The sequence below is a fragment of the Thamnophis sirtalis genome, unplaced genomic scaffold (assembly GCF_051295495.1).
Source record: "Thamnophis sirtalis isolate CommonGarterSnake01/CBP01778 unplaced genomic scaffold, rThaSir2_p1.2 scaffold_1, whole genome shotgun sequence".
In the NCBI taxonomy this organism is placed as follows: domain Eukaryota; kingdom Metazoa; phylum Chordata; class Lepidosauria; order Squamata; family Natricidae; genus Thamnophis; species Thamnophis sirtalis.
The window spans coordinates 39,081,902-39,098,354 of NW_028261381.1; the positions used below are offsets into that span (position 1 = coordinate 39,081,902).

Sequence of the window (16,453 nt, forward strand, 5' to 3'; positions counted from 1 at the left end):
ACATTTCATGTTCTGTTTTCCCCAACTCCTCCAGGAATATATTGGCAGTTGTTTATTTTTGCATCAGCATGTAAGGTCATTTTCAAATAAAAGGATTAATTCCAAATCCTACCTTTAATCTGTCAAACTACATAAATATTGGATCCTGGTTTTATTAATTTGTGAGACAGAGAAAGACCTTGCAAAGAAGATGCTACAGTGTTTTAAAGATGACGCCGACTGTATAGCTTTGCCTACTATTCTATTTTTTAAAAGGAAATAATAGAAAATACATATTTTTCTTACATAAGCTCATTATCTGAACTCTACTGAATTTTGTGTGGCTAACAAAATATGCATTTAAATTCTCTGAAGAAAACTAATTAATGGCCAAAAAGATACTTCATCACATTTTGTATTCAGAAAACATTCCCTTATACATATGCCATATCAGGAGGTGCAGTGGTTAGAATGAAGTATTGCAGGCTAAGTCTGCCCACAGTCAGGAGTTCGATCCTGACCAGCTCGAGGTTGATTCAGCCTTTCATCTTTTTAAGGCCAGTAAAATGAGAACCCAGATTGTTGGGGGCAAAATGATGACATTGTAAATGGCTCAGTGAGTGCTGCAAAGAACTAAGAAGTTGCATATCAGTCTGAGTGCTATATTTATAGATTTTGGATTGGACATCTTACCTAAGCTTCCACAATTTCTGACAAGTATGATTGAGTAACACATAGGTTAAAGTATGCGCAACCATGGAGATATGTGGAACCATGACAATCCAAATAATCTCATGCAATTCTCTTTCAATTTTGTAAGCTGCCTTCTTGTATTTGAGGCTATAGGATTGTATGTAGTTGATACCACTCTGCTGATGGAATAATCTCCTGGAAACCTAATTCATTGGAACAAAATAGAGATATTTTTATGTAAGTTAATTCTACTGCATTTGCCTACTTCAAATAGGGCTGAAAAAGGGTGAAGTGCTCCCTTCCTCATTGATGGAACCCTCCACTAGATCAAGAAACCATTCAGTCTGCTAAATTAACACCTGCTGGATACAAACTATAATCTTTGAAGCTGTCTTTATTTACAATTTGGTTAAGCTATAGATGTTTTATTTCAAAAGCAGAAGTAAAGTCAGCTAAATTAATGTACATGCAAAATGTGTATCTTTTTTAAAAGGAAGAAGGAATGCTTGGGGGAAAAACCCCCACAAATGTTTTTATGGTCAAATAATCATGTTGCATTTTTGAAGACAAAGTAGATACTATATTGACAAAATCACATCCTCTACCATGTTGCATACTATTCAAATAAAGTCTAAAATAAACTTATACAGGGTGGTTTCAAGTGTGAAGTGTGGTTTCAAATTGTTTTACAATTTATTTAAAGTATGGTTTCAACTTTGCTCTGTAATTTCTGTCTAATAGAATTTCCAGTTTTGTTTATAAAGTTTATTGTACACTAGATGAATAACCATTGTGCTGAAGAATCACTGCATGCAAAAATGTTTGTGCACACACTATTATTTTCTAGATTTTTCTATTGCTGTCATTGTCATTATTTTGCTGTTGTAATCCATTTGATCGTGGATGCCAGAGTGGTTGTGTCTCAAGCATGCTTTTCTGCCACAAGAGCAATAATAAGCTTATAATTAGTCATTAAAAGTTTATAGACCCATAAGTATAACTAAGTCTGTTTAAGTATACATCATCCAACTCTTTCAGGCAAAGTCACTGTATTTCTTTACATGAATAAAAGAGGAACATGCCCATACCAAGCTAGCTCATGCTCAGGGGGTTTGTAATCACATTAATTTCATATAGATACATATAATTTTGAAATTACCTTTTAAAGTTTGAAACAAATTCTGTGTTTCACTATTCTAATTATTTCACAAAGAGTGTTGAGTATGGGAGCAATTCCTCATACTTATGTATGCTGGTAAGTCTAGATCTTTCCCACATTCTCACCACAGCTAACTTGCCACAGCAACTCACTATTGCCAAATCGCCATGGCCAATTCACCACAGCCAACTCGCCACAGGACAACTCGCTCCGAGACCATTCAACTATTTTATTTAATTATTTAAAATACTTTTAAAATTATTTAAATTTTTGTCATTTCCATTTCATTTTATCTTTCCTTTTGTATCCTTTCTATTTCATCATTTCTTTGAGATTTTGTAACTTTTGTCCAATGGAAAGTTGTCCTACTGCTAGTTGGCTCTGGCAAGTTATCCTGTAATGAGTTGGTTGGGATGAGTTATCATAGATCCTCATCCAGTGCCTGTACTTCAGGGTGTAGTTGCGTTATTCATCACAATGAAGGCTTATTGATCCTAGAGAAACATCAGGAACTGAGCTAGTCTGTTTGCTGTGATACATTGGGTCAATGTATGCTTATATCATTGCTTGTTTTTCACAGTATGCTTGAAAATGAGAGGAAGTGTATTATAGGTGCCCCACTCTTCCCCAGGTAGCATAGAGAAGAACAGCCCATATTGGTATCCTCTGTCTGTCTACTGATTAAATGTATGGAGCTGTTTAAAGAAAAAAGCTGTGCTTTGATTTATTTAGCTAACAAAACATACGCTTGCTGTTGCATTATATGCAATTTATATGATCAATAAAATTATTTTTTTAAAGAAAAAGAGCAACTTTGGCATGTAAAGAGATTATACTGATGCTGAGGGAATATGATTGTTGCAATCAAACTTCTGTGCCACTCGCCAAAAATACTCTTTGGGGCTCAGTAATGCAATAATAATGCACAATTTGCATTCCCCTGTTTTAGGATAGAAGCGGTGCACTGTGGCTGTTACCCCCTTTGTCCAAATGCTTTGGTTTATCCAGAAATATTTCCAGGTAGTGTCCTAAGTTTATTTTTTTTCCTTTTTTTAAGGGGGGAGGTATTTTAATTTATAATTAATTTGAAAATACAAAGTTTGAGTATAAACTTAAGCAAGAGCAATTGTTTATTTGGCAAGCTACCATGTTAGCGCTAAGGAATTTTTTAATGTGTTTTAATACATTAGACGAAGTTTATATTTACCATCTGTTCTTTCATGATAACACAAAAGCTAGTTTTGAAATAGCATTCTTCATTGTTAGTATACACAGCCTATAATGATAGATTTTATTAAAAAGGTCGCTTTGTCTATGATAGCTTGCAGATTTTTTTTTCCTTTTTAATAATATTCAGAGGGGGAGAAATAGGCCTGAAAAATCATACCAAATTATTTTAAACAATTTAATACTTAATAGTGTGCAGTCCTGCTATGGGGTAACACTAATGTAGTACCAATTCTTTGGTAAAAAAATCTCATCATTAAATGTCTCATATATGCATTGTGTTACATTAATATAATGTATTTTAATCACCCAAAGGAGATGTCTAAACAGCACAACTACATAGCCTTATTTAGCATTAAACATCCTTGTGAGCTGAGGTAAACCTTATAAAATCATGCTTAAATAATGTAAAACACGAGGCGGCACAGAGCAATATGCATTTTTAATTAGTAAAGTGACTAATATTCGAGTGTGTGCTTTGAGGTTTTTGTTTCATTAAAAATGTATCTGTTTTTCCTGCAGCTGAATATCTGTATTCTACACCTGAACAGCTTATTAAAAGGCTTCAGAATTTCTGCAAGAGGCCAGAGATTGTAAGGAAACATCTCTATAAGGTATTTATTCCTTATAGCAACATGATGATGTCTTTGGCTTAGTGGAAAAAACAGAACCCACCCACCCTCCTTCCAAAACAAGGAGGAAAAAAACAACAACAAAAAACATTTAATTAACATCCTACTGTTTAAAGGAAACATGCTATGGAGGGATATTAGTTGTTATACTCACAAGGATTAATTACACTGGATGCCACTTGTATTAACCCAAAGTCTTATGAAATATGTGCACTTAGTATATGCTATACACTTTGTCTTCTTTTTTAATTTATTGTTTTCTAAAGTGACTGTCCGCCACACATGGACCCAAGAGGCTTATAAAAATGAACCTGGATTAATTTAATCCATTAGTTTAAAAGGAAAATAAGAGAGGGGGAGAGAGATCCTACAATTATGTTAATAAAAGGAGCTTACTTTGTCCTATCAAATGATGGCCCAGGTATATTTCCCCCTCTGCTTTAACTTGTTTTGATCACTTCAGAGAATGCCTAATGCATTGCATTGTGGCTATCTGTCTGTCTGTTTATATCGATCTGTTTGTCTGTACGTACGTACGTACGTACGTACGTACATATGAACGTATGTACATGCGTGCATACATACACACATATGTAACTATACACACATGTATATACATATATTTTTGTTTATTATTGGTATCCCACCTTTGTTATTTTGACAAGCAACTCAAGGCAGCAAACATATCCAACACACCCCCTCTTATTTTCCTCAGAACAATAATCCTGTAAAAGTGAATTGAGCTGAGAGAGTGACTGGCCCAAGGTCATCAAGATGACTTTCATGGTTAAGGCAGGACTTGAAGTCCCAGTCTCCAGCCTGGTGCCTTACTCACTGGATCAAACTGGCTCTTTATACAAGTTATACAACCTCTGTAAATGAGTCCAGTTTGGTTCTTTGCCTTTTAATGGCATTTTAGGCTAAGTTCAGAAAAGGAGCAACTGTGTTCCTCTTCATGTTTCTATCCTCCTGTAACAGTGAGTAATGCAGCAAAGGAAGGCAGAATATGCTAAAATATTGTTGTTGTTGTTGTTGTTATCTCCTCTTGTCAGTCCTGAGGTACAAATATTCTCCTTCATTGCTACATAACATTCAGTCCCTCAAGTGTGCTTTCTGTTAGCTTCTCTTGGAAACTGTAGCATAGGACCAAGCCATATCAGTGCAGGTAGTCCTCAATTTACAGGACAATCACAGTTGACATCAGAATTTCCTTTGCTAAAGAAGGCAGTTCTGAAGTGAGTCAGCCTGATTTTATGATCTTTTTATCCCCGGTTGTTAAATCAATGCAGCCGTTAAGTGATTCACACACTTGTTAAGCAAATCTGGCTTCTCCATTGACTTTACTTATCGGAAGCCACTGGGAAGGTCACAAATGACCATCACATGACCCTGGGACATGGCAGCAGTTGTAAATATATGCCAGTTGCTAAATGCCCAAATTTTGATCATGTGACCGTGGGAATGCTATGACAGTGCGAGGACTGGTTATAAAGGGTTTTTTTTCCAGAGCTGTTGTAACTTCAAAGAGTCACTAAACTAACGGTTGCAAATCAAGGACTCCCTGTAATGGGGTTTTAATATGCCCAGTTTTGCAGACTGGGACCTCACTTGGCCCTTTTCTTCTCTGTCCTTACCTGAAATTAATTTGCAGCAAATATGATCTCTCTTAATCTATTTCATATTTTTGTTTCCTTTTTGTCACATTAAAAAAAGTAAAAGTATAATTTGGCAGCAATTTTGGGATCACAGCTGAGGCTTTGGAGGTTGGGTACAGGTAGTTTTGGGGAAACAACGTGTGAAAATGTTCTTAATAGATAGTGCTTTTTAGTGCTGTCCATGACTTCCATACTTTTCCCTACAACAGTGCATCTTGCTGCTTTATATTCTTGGGGGGGGAGGGGACACATCTGCCTTCTCAATTCCTAGGTAGCCCAGAAATAATGTTGATTCTGCTGCTAATAAATATATACTTGATAATATGACCAGGCCACAATTCATACGCATTCTGTTTAGGATAAAGGCGCAATTATATGCCTCCTCCCTTCCCCCAGAAAATTTCTGACTCCTCCCCTTGATATTTTTTCTAACTCTTCCATGCCTCCTCCCCCCCCCCCCAATTGTCCCACATTTGTGCGAGTGAATGAAAATAATTTTGTTCTTTACACATGCAGTTTTTATGGGTGACCTAAGAGTGGACATTTATGTGAGGGCACACCAACAGGGAATATTGTTTCTGCAGGAAATGGTTAAACCTTGAGAAAAAAAAGAGAAGAGAACCAAAAATGCAATTTAACACCCAATTTCAAGCTCATTATCTTTCATTGTCTATTAAGTTGGCAATGGTTCAGAAGGTAGCTCATAATAGTTTAAAATGCTGACTGAACACTTCCAGTGTTCAACATTACTTCTTGAGTCAATAGTATCGCATAGCTATACATGGAGGCTTTAGAAAGAGAGAGAGAGAGAGAGAAATTTTTAAATTTTTACCTTGACATTATAGTTCTTCCTAGTACTACAGTTAGACAGTTTTGTTTCAGACAGCTTGCTTGCTTCGGAGGCTAGTGTTTTTTGAGTTCCAGGGATTATTTCCATTTCATTATGGGCTGGAGAGTATTAATAAGTATGATTTCCAAAAACGAAAAAGAGACGTCTTTTATACAAGTTCCAGTAAATGAAATGCTTAATTGGCTACATTGGCTCTTTGCTACATTATATCCAGACAGTGTTACCTGGCATGATCTCCACATACTTGGATAAATATATGTTCATTACACCTGATGGGTACAAATTCTTCCTAATCTAATTCTGGGCATCCCTGTATGGCAACTGTGGACCTCTGTGGTTCTGCCTCCAAGGGAAGGAAATCCCATGTTTATGGATGGAACTGGATCTACCATTAAACAGACAGAGAAAATCTTTTAATGCAGAGTTCTCCAAACTTGGCAACTTTAAGACTTATGGACTTCAATTCCCAGAATTCTTCAGCCCAAGTCCACAAGTCTTAAAGTTGCCATGTTTGGAAGAAGCCTGTTCTAAGGTGACAGAAGCCTGATGAGGTAGAACAGTGGTTCCCAAACTTGGCAACTTTAAGACTTGTGGACTTCAACTCCCAGAATTCTCCAGCCAGCCAATTCTGGGAGTTGAAGTCCACAAGTCTTAAAGTTGCCAAGTTTGGGAACCACTGAGGTAGAAGGATAGCCATCCCTACCCATGCCATTTGTTGGAAGACAGGAAATTGGCCTTCCAGTCTGCACTCGGCCAAGACATTCCCAAGATACTTAACAAAAGAAACAACTGCTGGATGAGCTATAACTTAAGTAGAAATAGAGGTGCTACCATATTCTTCATTTCTAATAGAAAACTCTTTTGACTCCGGGCTTTTTGCAAATGTGGAGGCAAAGCACCATGAAGAGATCTTGAGTCCAACTGCCTATTTCATGGGTTAGCCCAAACACTGCTTCATAGTAATCTGCTGAAAGCCAAGATAGAAATATGAACCTAAATAATGGAACTTGTTCTTTATCTTAAAAGATCCCATGTTTAAAATATAATTTCCCATCTATCTTGCATCCTTCCAGAACCCATTGATCTGTTTCCTAGATATCTATTCTTTCAACTGTATGTTGTAGATCTTACTGTTGCTGTAAACAAGAAACAGTACATTTTCTTGAAAGCAAAAATATTATTCTTCACTTTTCAGTTTTAGTTTTCTGTCTCCCTCAGTATTCCTTAGCCAAGATGTTGTACTTTTTCTGACCCAGATAGTAGTCACTTCTTTTTCATATAAATTAAAGCTGCTGCTAAGGTATGATGGAGGACCCAAAATGTGATCCTTATGGGTGCTCCCCTCTTATGAAACAGCTTGTCCCCCCAAGGCAAAGTTGCCCCTCACTATCATGGCCTCCCAGAGATTAGTAAAAACCTCACTGTTCCAGAAGGCTTAATATTATACATCAAGAATTTATAACTCTATGTTCCTTATTCTAACATATAACTTTTGTATTATCACTATTGTATTGTAAATATCTGTACCCCACTTATAGTTCATCGGAACAGAGACAGTAGAAAATTGCATAAATTAAATGAGATACCCATATTTTCCCACCTGCAAATATTCTTCAGACAGCCACATTTGCTTCTTACAACGCTTTTTACATTTTTTAAAAAGCTTATAAGTCTAGCGGCAACGTTTTACTCTTTTTCTAATTGTTGTTTTAAGTGCAAGTCCAAACCAGTGAAACTGGAACCTAGTCTTGCTGTAAGTTTGGCTGAAACCAGAGAAAGACCATCCTGCAGCTGGGGGCACAGCTCTTTCTATGAGAATTGACTGGAGTTTCAGTGAAAGGCAAAAACCTGAAAAGTAAACGGGAGGGTTTCATTTGTACCGTGTACAGTTTAGTCACTGATTTCAGCCCAATGTAGAAAACACGGGCTGGGGCAGTCAGCTGTTTTCTTTCTTTCTTTGTGTTTTGCTGTGAGCCTATTAATAACATAGTGTAAACTAGTCATATTATTGCATTGTCAATTATATGCAGCTCCTGTGCCAAGTTAAAAAGTTAGAGGCAAAAGAGAGACAGAATTACGCTTGCTACAAAAAAGTAATCAATGTAAACAATATGGCACAGCAACATGTTATGGCTAAGCCCTGAGTGTATTGTTCCATACAAAGTGAATCTGAGACTTACTCCATTCTTGGTGTCTATTGGAAGACAGAACTCTAGCCTTGGTCCCTAGTTTAGCAGCAATGAAATCAACACATCACATAGTTTCCTCTAAAAGTATCTATTTTAATAACTTTCTTTCATTGTAGATAGTAAAATCTATAAAATTATACCTATATTTGGATTCATTTCTCTTGGCAATAGTCCATGCAAACTTTATCCTAGAAACATTTTGGGGTAATCAAAATAGAATTAAACATGGCACTTATTGCCTTTTGAGTTAGTTTTATTCTCTGTAAGTCTTGGCATTCAAGGATTTTTTCCCAATGCTATAGATGATAAGTAGACAGGCAGGGAGCAGGTTTCTCTTTGTGGTTTCTCATTTGCAGTCTCATCGTCTTTATTTTAGTCAATCATCCCAAGAAGCAAACAAGACAGTTTCTAGCAATTATTGGCAGATTTGGAAAAGCAAAGTAGAATTAGATTCGGTTAGGACTTGGATAGGGGACCACCAGGAAACTCTAAGGTTGTAGGTTGGAAAGAAAAGATGAAAGCCTATCTTAGGGGAAAAAAAAGCAGTATTAAGCTGCTTCTGTATCGTACCAAGAAAACTACATGGAGACATCCATGAAATCACTAGAGCTGAGACCTCCTTTTCTTCTAGCAACAAATTCGATTGAACTCCGGTACAAGTGAGTGTTGGGATATGACTGCTACCCAGGCCAAAACAATTGTGAGAAAACTATTGGATATTACGATGTTGATTATGTAAAGAATAATCATGAATTACAGAAGAAGTATCAAGATACCCATAGGAAATGAAGAAATCCTTCTGCTCAAGTGGCAAATGGTTATCTTCTCAAAAGATTTCTAGAGTTCTATTGGCATTTTAGCTTTTTTTCCCCCCCACATCTTTGTCTCTTTCACTCCCTTTCCCTCTCCCCCTCACATTCTTTAGTGTTCACTTCTTTACCCCTTCAGATCTCTCATCTCCTTTGGTGCATTTCAGTGGTGCAATGGCTGCCTCCAGTCCCTTCCCTTTCACCCCCAAGAAGAAAACTTGCAGGTGTCCTTTGAATCTGCCTGTCAGGAAGACACACACACACACACACACACACACACACACACACACACACTTTCTTGGGATAATGCTTCCCTCACTGCCCACCTTGTGTGTTTGTCCTTACCCACTCTTGTACCCAAATTTCCTTACCAATCTTCCCTGCTTGCAAGAATCTGCTGCTTTTTTCCTCCCTGAAAAGGAAAATAGGATAAGAAGGGAGGGGGGGGGGACGGGGACAAAAGGAGGAAAAACAAGTCTTCATGCTCTCTGGGAATTGGGTTTCGGCTTCTATGATCCTTTGAGTTGCATCACTTAGAACAGCAAGAACAATGTTCTCCAATCAGAGATGGAGACAGTCATTCAGAAGTCAACCTTCAAGGCAACGACAGCAATTAGGAGCCAGTCACCGACAGCAGCCAGCCAGCAGTCTCTCACCTTCCTTGGCACTTGATTCTGTACGGCTCTTCTAATTTCCTTGCCAAACTCCCATTTGCTTCCCCCATTTGCTTTGCTTAAAAAGATGCCTGCTTCCTAGTGAAATTTATCCTCTAGTTGCTTCATATAAACAGGAGGGTATAGGTAACCGTGGCTAATAACTATTTCTGATATCTTGTTTAATTTTAATCCCTGAACTAAACAGTGGTCACCAACCAAGCGCAGGCCAAACCTGGATCTACATAGATGCAGTTGGTTGCATCCTGTGCCTTAGGGCTGTGCTTGAAAAAGCAGATTATTTAAAAGACATAGCAAGAAATGTGCAGCCCAGAATAGAAGCATGTGAACCTGCATCCTGATGCAAATGGTTGATCCTGTTTCTAAAATATTCTGAATTCTCTGTCTGTGTGTGTGTCCCTCTCTCTCTTCCACTCCCTCTCTCCCCTTCTTCCTCTCTCTCTCCCTTTCCTCGCTCTCTCTTTCTATCTCTCTCTCACTTTCTCACTCCCTCTTCCTCTCCCTTTCTCTCTCCATTTTCTCCTTCACCACCAGCCTGAGACCAACCTTCACCCCAAATAGTAATGAAAGTATTAGTAGAAGAAAAACAAGGCAGAGCACAGAACAGGACAAGATGGAAAAGATGCCAGAGTTTGAGATGGGGTGGAGAAGCAGAAATGAACCTTCAGTCCTTGGAGCAGAACTGGAAGGCAGATTGCTTTCAGATGAAACCTTTGCTCTTTTCAGTCCTGTGAAAGGGCTGTTTAAAGCATCACAGCCAAGAAAAGGAAAATTTGGATTGTACCATATTTTCAGTTTCATTGTAAGTGTGAGAAATACAGACTGGGTTTGCAAAATGCAGTTAGCCAGGTCTGTTAAAGACTTAAAAGACGGCATGTATGTCTTTGATAACTCAGTGTATTCGTTGAAGTAACCAGTCAAAGAGTTGGATTGGTTGTATTTGTGCAGTCTTTCATTTGCCTTTCACCATGTTATTTTCAGTTCCCTTGGGATACTCCGACTTTAGCCCAAAGAGAAGGTTTAGCTGAGCATTAAGTTACACTCCAAGGTACAGTAGGAAGTAATGCTGCCATAGTGAGTAGCAGAACCTTCAATATAAAAGCAAGGACATCAAACTTTCTATTTCAAAACTATATGGGGAGTACAAGCTTCCAGCATCCTTTAGGGAGGGAATTAAAACTGGCTGATGAGTTAGAAACATTGGAGAAAGGGCATCGGAGCACATAGGGGAATAGGGTAAGAGTGGAATCTTTTGAGTCCCTGGAACATGGCAGGATGGGGAGAGAGATATAAAATAGTTTTGGTTTTTTTACAAGAGAGAATCATTTAATTTTGCAGAAAAGACATTAACAGGAGACTGCAGAAGGCACGGGTGACCTCTTTCCTTTTGTTTAATTCAGTAGATCTGTAACAAGCATGCTTTTTAATTTCATGCCTTCCCATCCCCACATTCCACTCCCCCTCCCCCCATTTCTGGGTTGTCAGAATGGGAGTGTTCCATTTTGCAGGAGGGAGTAGGTGGTTAGAGGTTGAAAGTAAAACAGTGGATGATATCCATGCCATCATTTGTCACAAAAGACAGGTAACATTATTAATAGTAACTTCCATTTTTCACTCTTTCCCCTTTGCCTTAGAACTGACTTTACGCAACCCTGTCATTAACTGGTTGCTGCAACCAATACAAATTCCCTGCCTTTTATTTTTTCAGAGTTACTTATCTTACATTCATCTTGGGGTGGCCCATAAATGGGATTTCCTGTAACTAAGACTTTAAAAATGGAGTGAGTGGGGGAGAGAAGAAGAAAGGGAGAAGGTAGTTGTGATCATTTACTAAGAGAAGGAAGAGGGTGTTGTATTAATTTACTAATAGAACCATTACAAGTTTGTCCTTTCTTATTATTGATTTTGCTATATGTGGTGAAAGATTTATTTATTTCTTATTTTTGGGTTACTTTTCAACTGTAGCACCAGGACAATTTACAACAACAAAAAGAATACACATATATGAAAGAAATAACATATATTACAAATGATAATAAATATTACATTGTAACAGGAATAATAGCTATTTGAGGAATGGTCTCACACTGATGGGACTGGTCCATCAAGGAATTTTGGCTGGCCAGGTCCACGAGAAGAGCCTTTTCTGCCATGGCTCCAGTCCTTTGAAATATCTTACTCCCTGAGGTGAGATTGGCTTCCATCCTCCTGTCTTTTCATAAGACCGGATGGCGTGACGAACCCAAAGGGGGGAGTTTCATAAAGGAGGTGGTTGACTAATTAAAACCTAATCCCATTCCACCACCACCGCCACTCGTGTGTCCGGCTTCCTCCTTTGCCATCTTGTGCTAATGATTTTATCTGCTCTGTTATTTTATAATGGATAATTTTAATGTTTTTTATAATGCTTTTATGTTGTAAGCTGCCCAGAGCCATTGAATACAAGATAGGTGGCAAATCTCACAACAAATAAATAAAAAAATAAAAACAGAAGCAACCAATGGAATTACGATGGCATAAAAAGGCCTCTGCATAGCATAGGAGGAGCAACGGGAAGGACATAGGTGAAATCCTCTGGGGGAGCATTCCGTAGATAGGATTATTATGAGAAAACCTGTTCCCTGAACATCTGTATTTTTCTGTTTATGATGCACCCAAATGTTGCTGAAACTGCAGTTGAGAAATAATACTTGTGCCATTTTGGGCTTGGAGTAGGGGAAAGAAGTAGAGAGAATCATCCCATGATTATAGATTTATCCTAAAAATGATGGTGTGGGCACTGAAGGTGATAGATTTTGTATAAATGTGCATAGCATTAGATGAATCAGAAGCATTAACTTTCTTGCTAGGGAATGGGCAATATTATCCAAAAGATTTTATTCAGACAGGATCAAGATTATAGACCCAGATAGTTTTTAAAAACACAGAAAGGAACAAATTAGAAACCAGAGAAGAGGACATAGAAAATCAATAAGAAAAAATAAGGAATCCCCGAGAGTTAACATTGATGGTGAAGCAAGGGGGAATTGAGAAGATAAGGAGAATAAAGGAAGAATTATAGATAATTGCCTTCAAGATAATTTTGGGGGAAAATGCAGGGCAAGGAGAAGACATGCCAACTTTTGAAGGAATCCATTAGGTAAAGGTTACCCTTGCACATATATGCTAGTCGTTCCTGACTCTAGGGGGTGGTGCTCATCTCCGTTTCAAAGCCGAAGAGCCAGCACTGTCTGAAGACATCTCCATGGTCATGTGGCCAGAATGACTAAATGCCGAAGGCCCACAGAATGCTGTTACCTGCCCACCAAAGGTGGTTCCTATTTTTCTACCTTCATTTTTACATGCTTTTGAACTGCGAGGTTGGCAGACGCTGGGGCAAGTAACGGGAGCTCACTCCGTTATTCCGCGCTAGGGATTCGAACCGCAAAACAGCCAACTTTCTGATCGACAAGATCAGCATCTTAGCCACTAAGCCACTATGTCCCCTGTAGGAATCCATTACACAGGTCAAAACTATAAGGACATAGGCTCTTTTATACTGACATTGGTCCATAAAGAGTAACTGGAGTAGCTTTCCAAGGTTTCAGATTAGAGTTTTGCTAGGGTGCCTGAGGGTGCCAGGGATTCTTGACCTCTGCCCCTCCCCTATCTCATGTAATCATCAGCTCATCTTATTTCCTGCCATCTTTTCTTCCCAGGTCATAGTCTATAACCAAGGCCACAATAAATGTATGCATGGAGCAGATAAACTGAATCACAGATCAGAACTGAAGACCATTCATCTTAGCATAGGTTTCCTTGCTTTGGCCTAAATTACATGTGAGTAGGGAGATGTGGATTGCAGTGCTGCCCGCTTACCCTCTTCACATAAAAGGCTGGTAAGGGGAAATGGTGGTTTATATTTGGACCAGGAAATTGAATGAGGGAAAGGGTTTTAGCTATGCCACCCCATCTTTATCCAATTTACTGTTTGTTATAGAGAAGAAAAGACATTCCAAATGGCTGCCTCTCTATCTTTCTCTGTCTTCCATAATAGTCCCAACAGATTTGGGAAGAGGATGATTTGAATTCGGGAGGAGTGTGTGGGAGGAGGATTAATCCTCTTCAGTTTCTTTTAAATAAAGAAAAGGATGTTAGAAGATCCTATTCCCCTTTTCTCATAAGCTATCCCTTCTGGCCCTTGGCCTATCCAGCAAAATTATCATGTTGCTTTTAAGCAATCAGTTCTTATCTAACAGGGAGACTTACCTTACCACTGAGCCAAGGTGGCGCAGTGGTTAAAAGCAGCACTGCAGGCTACTGCTAGATCAGCAGGTCAGCGGTTCAAATCTCACCGGCTCAGGGTTGACTCAGCCTTCCATCCTTCCGAGGTGGGTAAAATGAGGACCCAGATTGTTGGGGGCAATATGCTGACTCTCTGTAAACCGCTTAGAGAGGCCTGAAAGGCCTATGAAGCGGTATATAAGTCTACTGCTATTGCTATATTGCTATTGCTATTGCTATTGCTATTACCTGTTTATAGAGATCAGTTAATATATGTTTTCCAAATCAACATTTATTGCCCTTAATGAATAGTAAGGCATTAACGTAGGTGCTTCTGTATCCTACTGATCTGTGTACCATAACAAAATAAAACTAGAGATGTCTACCATTGCTAAAATGATGTTATACCAGAACAGTAAATGAAACTGATAGAATGGGTTATAAATGTTTACAGTTTTGTTTATGGGAAGGCAATTGCCAATATTGATCAGGGAACAAACACCAGTAAAATGTATTCCTTATGCTCTGCGATCCAGTGCAACCCCCCCTTCTCTCTCTCTCTCTCTCTCTCTCTCTCTCTCTCTCTCTCTCTGTGTGTGTGTGTGTGTGTGTGTGTGTGTCTGTGTCTGTGTCTGTGTGTGTGTGGTGTGTGTGTGTGAAGAACATGGTTTTTCTGTCTGTTTGATCCTGCTTTCAGCCTGCTCTTAACTATTAATAATTCACATTTGTGAGTCCAAATAAAGTTGTACTAAATCTCTGAACGGCTGGGGATTTTTTTCCACAGGGAAGAAAAGGAGAGAAGGTACACAATGAAATAATCTGGCACGTCCTCCAAAGCTTTCCTGATTTCAGGTGAAGTCTACAAAGAGCAACAGCCCAGTCTCACAACAGTTGAGCAACAAAAGCCTCTCCTTTTACTGTACAAAAGTTACACGGACTTGGGACCGAGTCCCTATACCTTGATCTAACCGGAGGGCAGGATTTTATTTACATTGGTATTATGCTGGTGTTTATACTACCCATGTGATTTTAAGGGAAAATTTCTGAATTGGACACAACTGTGCATCTATGTATTAATCAAATATTTGACAGTGCAAAAGGGGAAAAGAAACCCTGTTTTATTTTTCTGTCTCTTCTCTCTCTCTGTCTCTTTGTTCTCACAGGGTGAAACATCTCAGTTTTCTTGGGCAGCGCTCCATGATAAATTCAGGTCTCTCCTCACAACAGAACCCAGGGAAGATTTGTGACAGATGGGGCGAAGTCACAAACTTGCAGCCGAAAGCAAAACGGGGAGAACTTTCCAGTGTGTGTGTGTGAGTCCATATTTACCTGATCAGAGCAAAAGAAGCAGAGGAAGCTCAGCCTGGCTGCTTGTCATAGCTGACACAGAGCCATCTGCCACAAACCTGTGGCGGCTTCAGATCTCCGATCCCTGCCACCACTCCGGCTCAAATTAAATGCAGATTCCCGGAGACGTTACGATGGTTACACATGTCCTCAGCATCACAGGCAGGAGACTGAAAAAATAAATGTGGCCTGTTGTATAACTATGCTCATGTATCCCATATGTGGTGCCACATTGAATTTCCGGTGGAATTCGTTTCTGTCCTTTGTACTGGATGACACGGAGCCTGCGTGCTTTCCCTTGGCCGACGTGATGGCAGCCAAGATTGCAACTTCAAACATTTGCTCAATGGCCAGCTTTCAATACCTAGACTGCCTGGTTATCCTTGCAGCATAGTTGTCGCGTCCTCCAAGGGCCACAGGGTCTCAAAGGAGGACCGCTGCCCTCTCTCCAACCCAGCCACCCTGTCTAATTGGGCAGATCTCTAGGAATTATGGGGAGGTGAAGGCTGTTTTTTTTCCCCACTTCTTTCCACCATCTCTTCCTCGTCTTCTCCACCCCCCACCCCCCCCCCCCGCTTTCCTCCTTTTGCAAATTAATGACTCCATGGCACTGGGGCTTTTAAGTGAAGGTATTAATAAGGGGGTCTGGCAGGTGATCCACGATTCCCAGAGTTGCATTTGCATTTAATTAATCTTAAAGAAAGCGGCAAGATAAACAGCTGTAATTCAAACTAGCATGGGAAATATGCTATATGGTGCCATCTATCCAATGAAACGAAAGGTTGGAGACTTTTTTCTCTCTCTCTCTCTCAAGGCCGGTGAACAGCAGACATCACAATTGTTCCATGGGGGCAAAATACAGATATTTGTGGGGACCCCCCCCTCCTTGTTATGGCCTGTTTTGTTATTAAGTAGAAGGGATGGTAATGAGAAATTGGTACTCCAACTTGCAAATGGGAGCTTTTCATTATAAATT

At 39.2% G+C, this 16,453-nt stretch overlaps 1 protein-coding gene across 6 annotated transcripts in view; it reads left to right on the forward strand.

Annotated features, from left to right (window-relative positions):
* Positions 1 to 15,675, forward strand: part of QTMAN (queuosine-tRNA mannosyltransferase) — a 245,334-nt gene extending 229,659 nt beyond the window's left edge. For 5 of the 6 annotated variants that reach the window (XM_087710877.1, XM_087710860.1, XM_087710840.1 and 2 more), the window contains 3 exons: positions 2,781 to 2,851; positions 3,581 to 3,672; positions 15,294 to 15,675. In XM_087710877.1, coding sequence (XP_087567003.1) covers positions 2,781 to 2,851; positions 3,581 to 3,672; positions 15,294 to 15,377 — 247 coding nt within the window. In that variant the 3' untranslated portion in view covers positions 15,378 to 15,675. The remainder of the gene's footprint in view (positions 1 to 2,780; positions 2,852 to 3,580; positions 3,673 to 15,293) is intronic. The other variant, XM_087710867.1, reaches the window with a different exon arrangement.
* Positions 15,676 to 16,453: the final 778 nt, after the last annotated feature.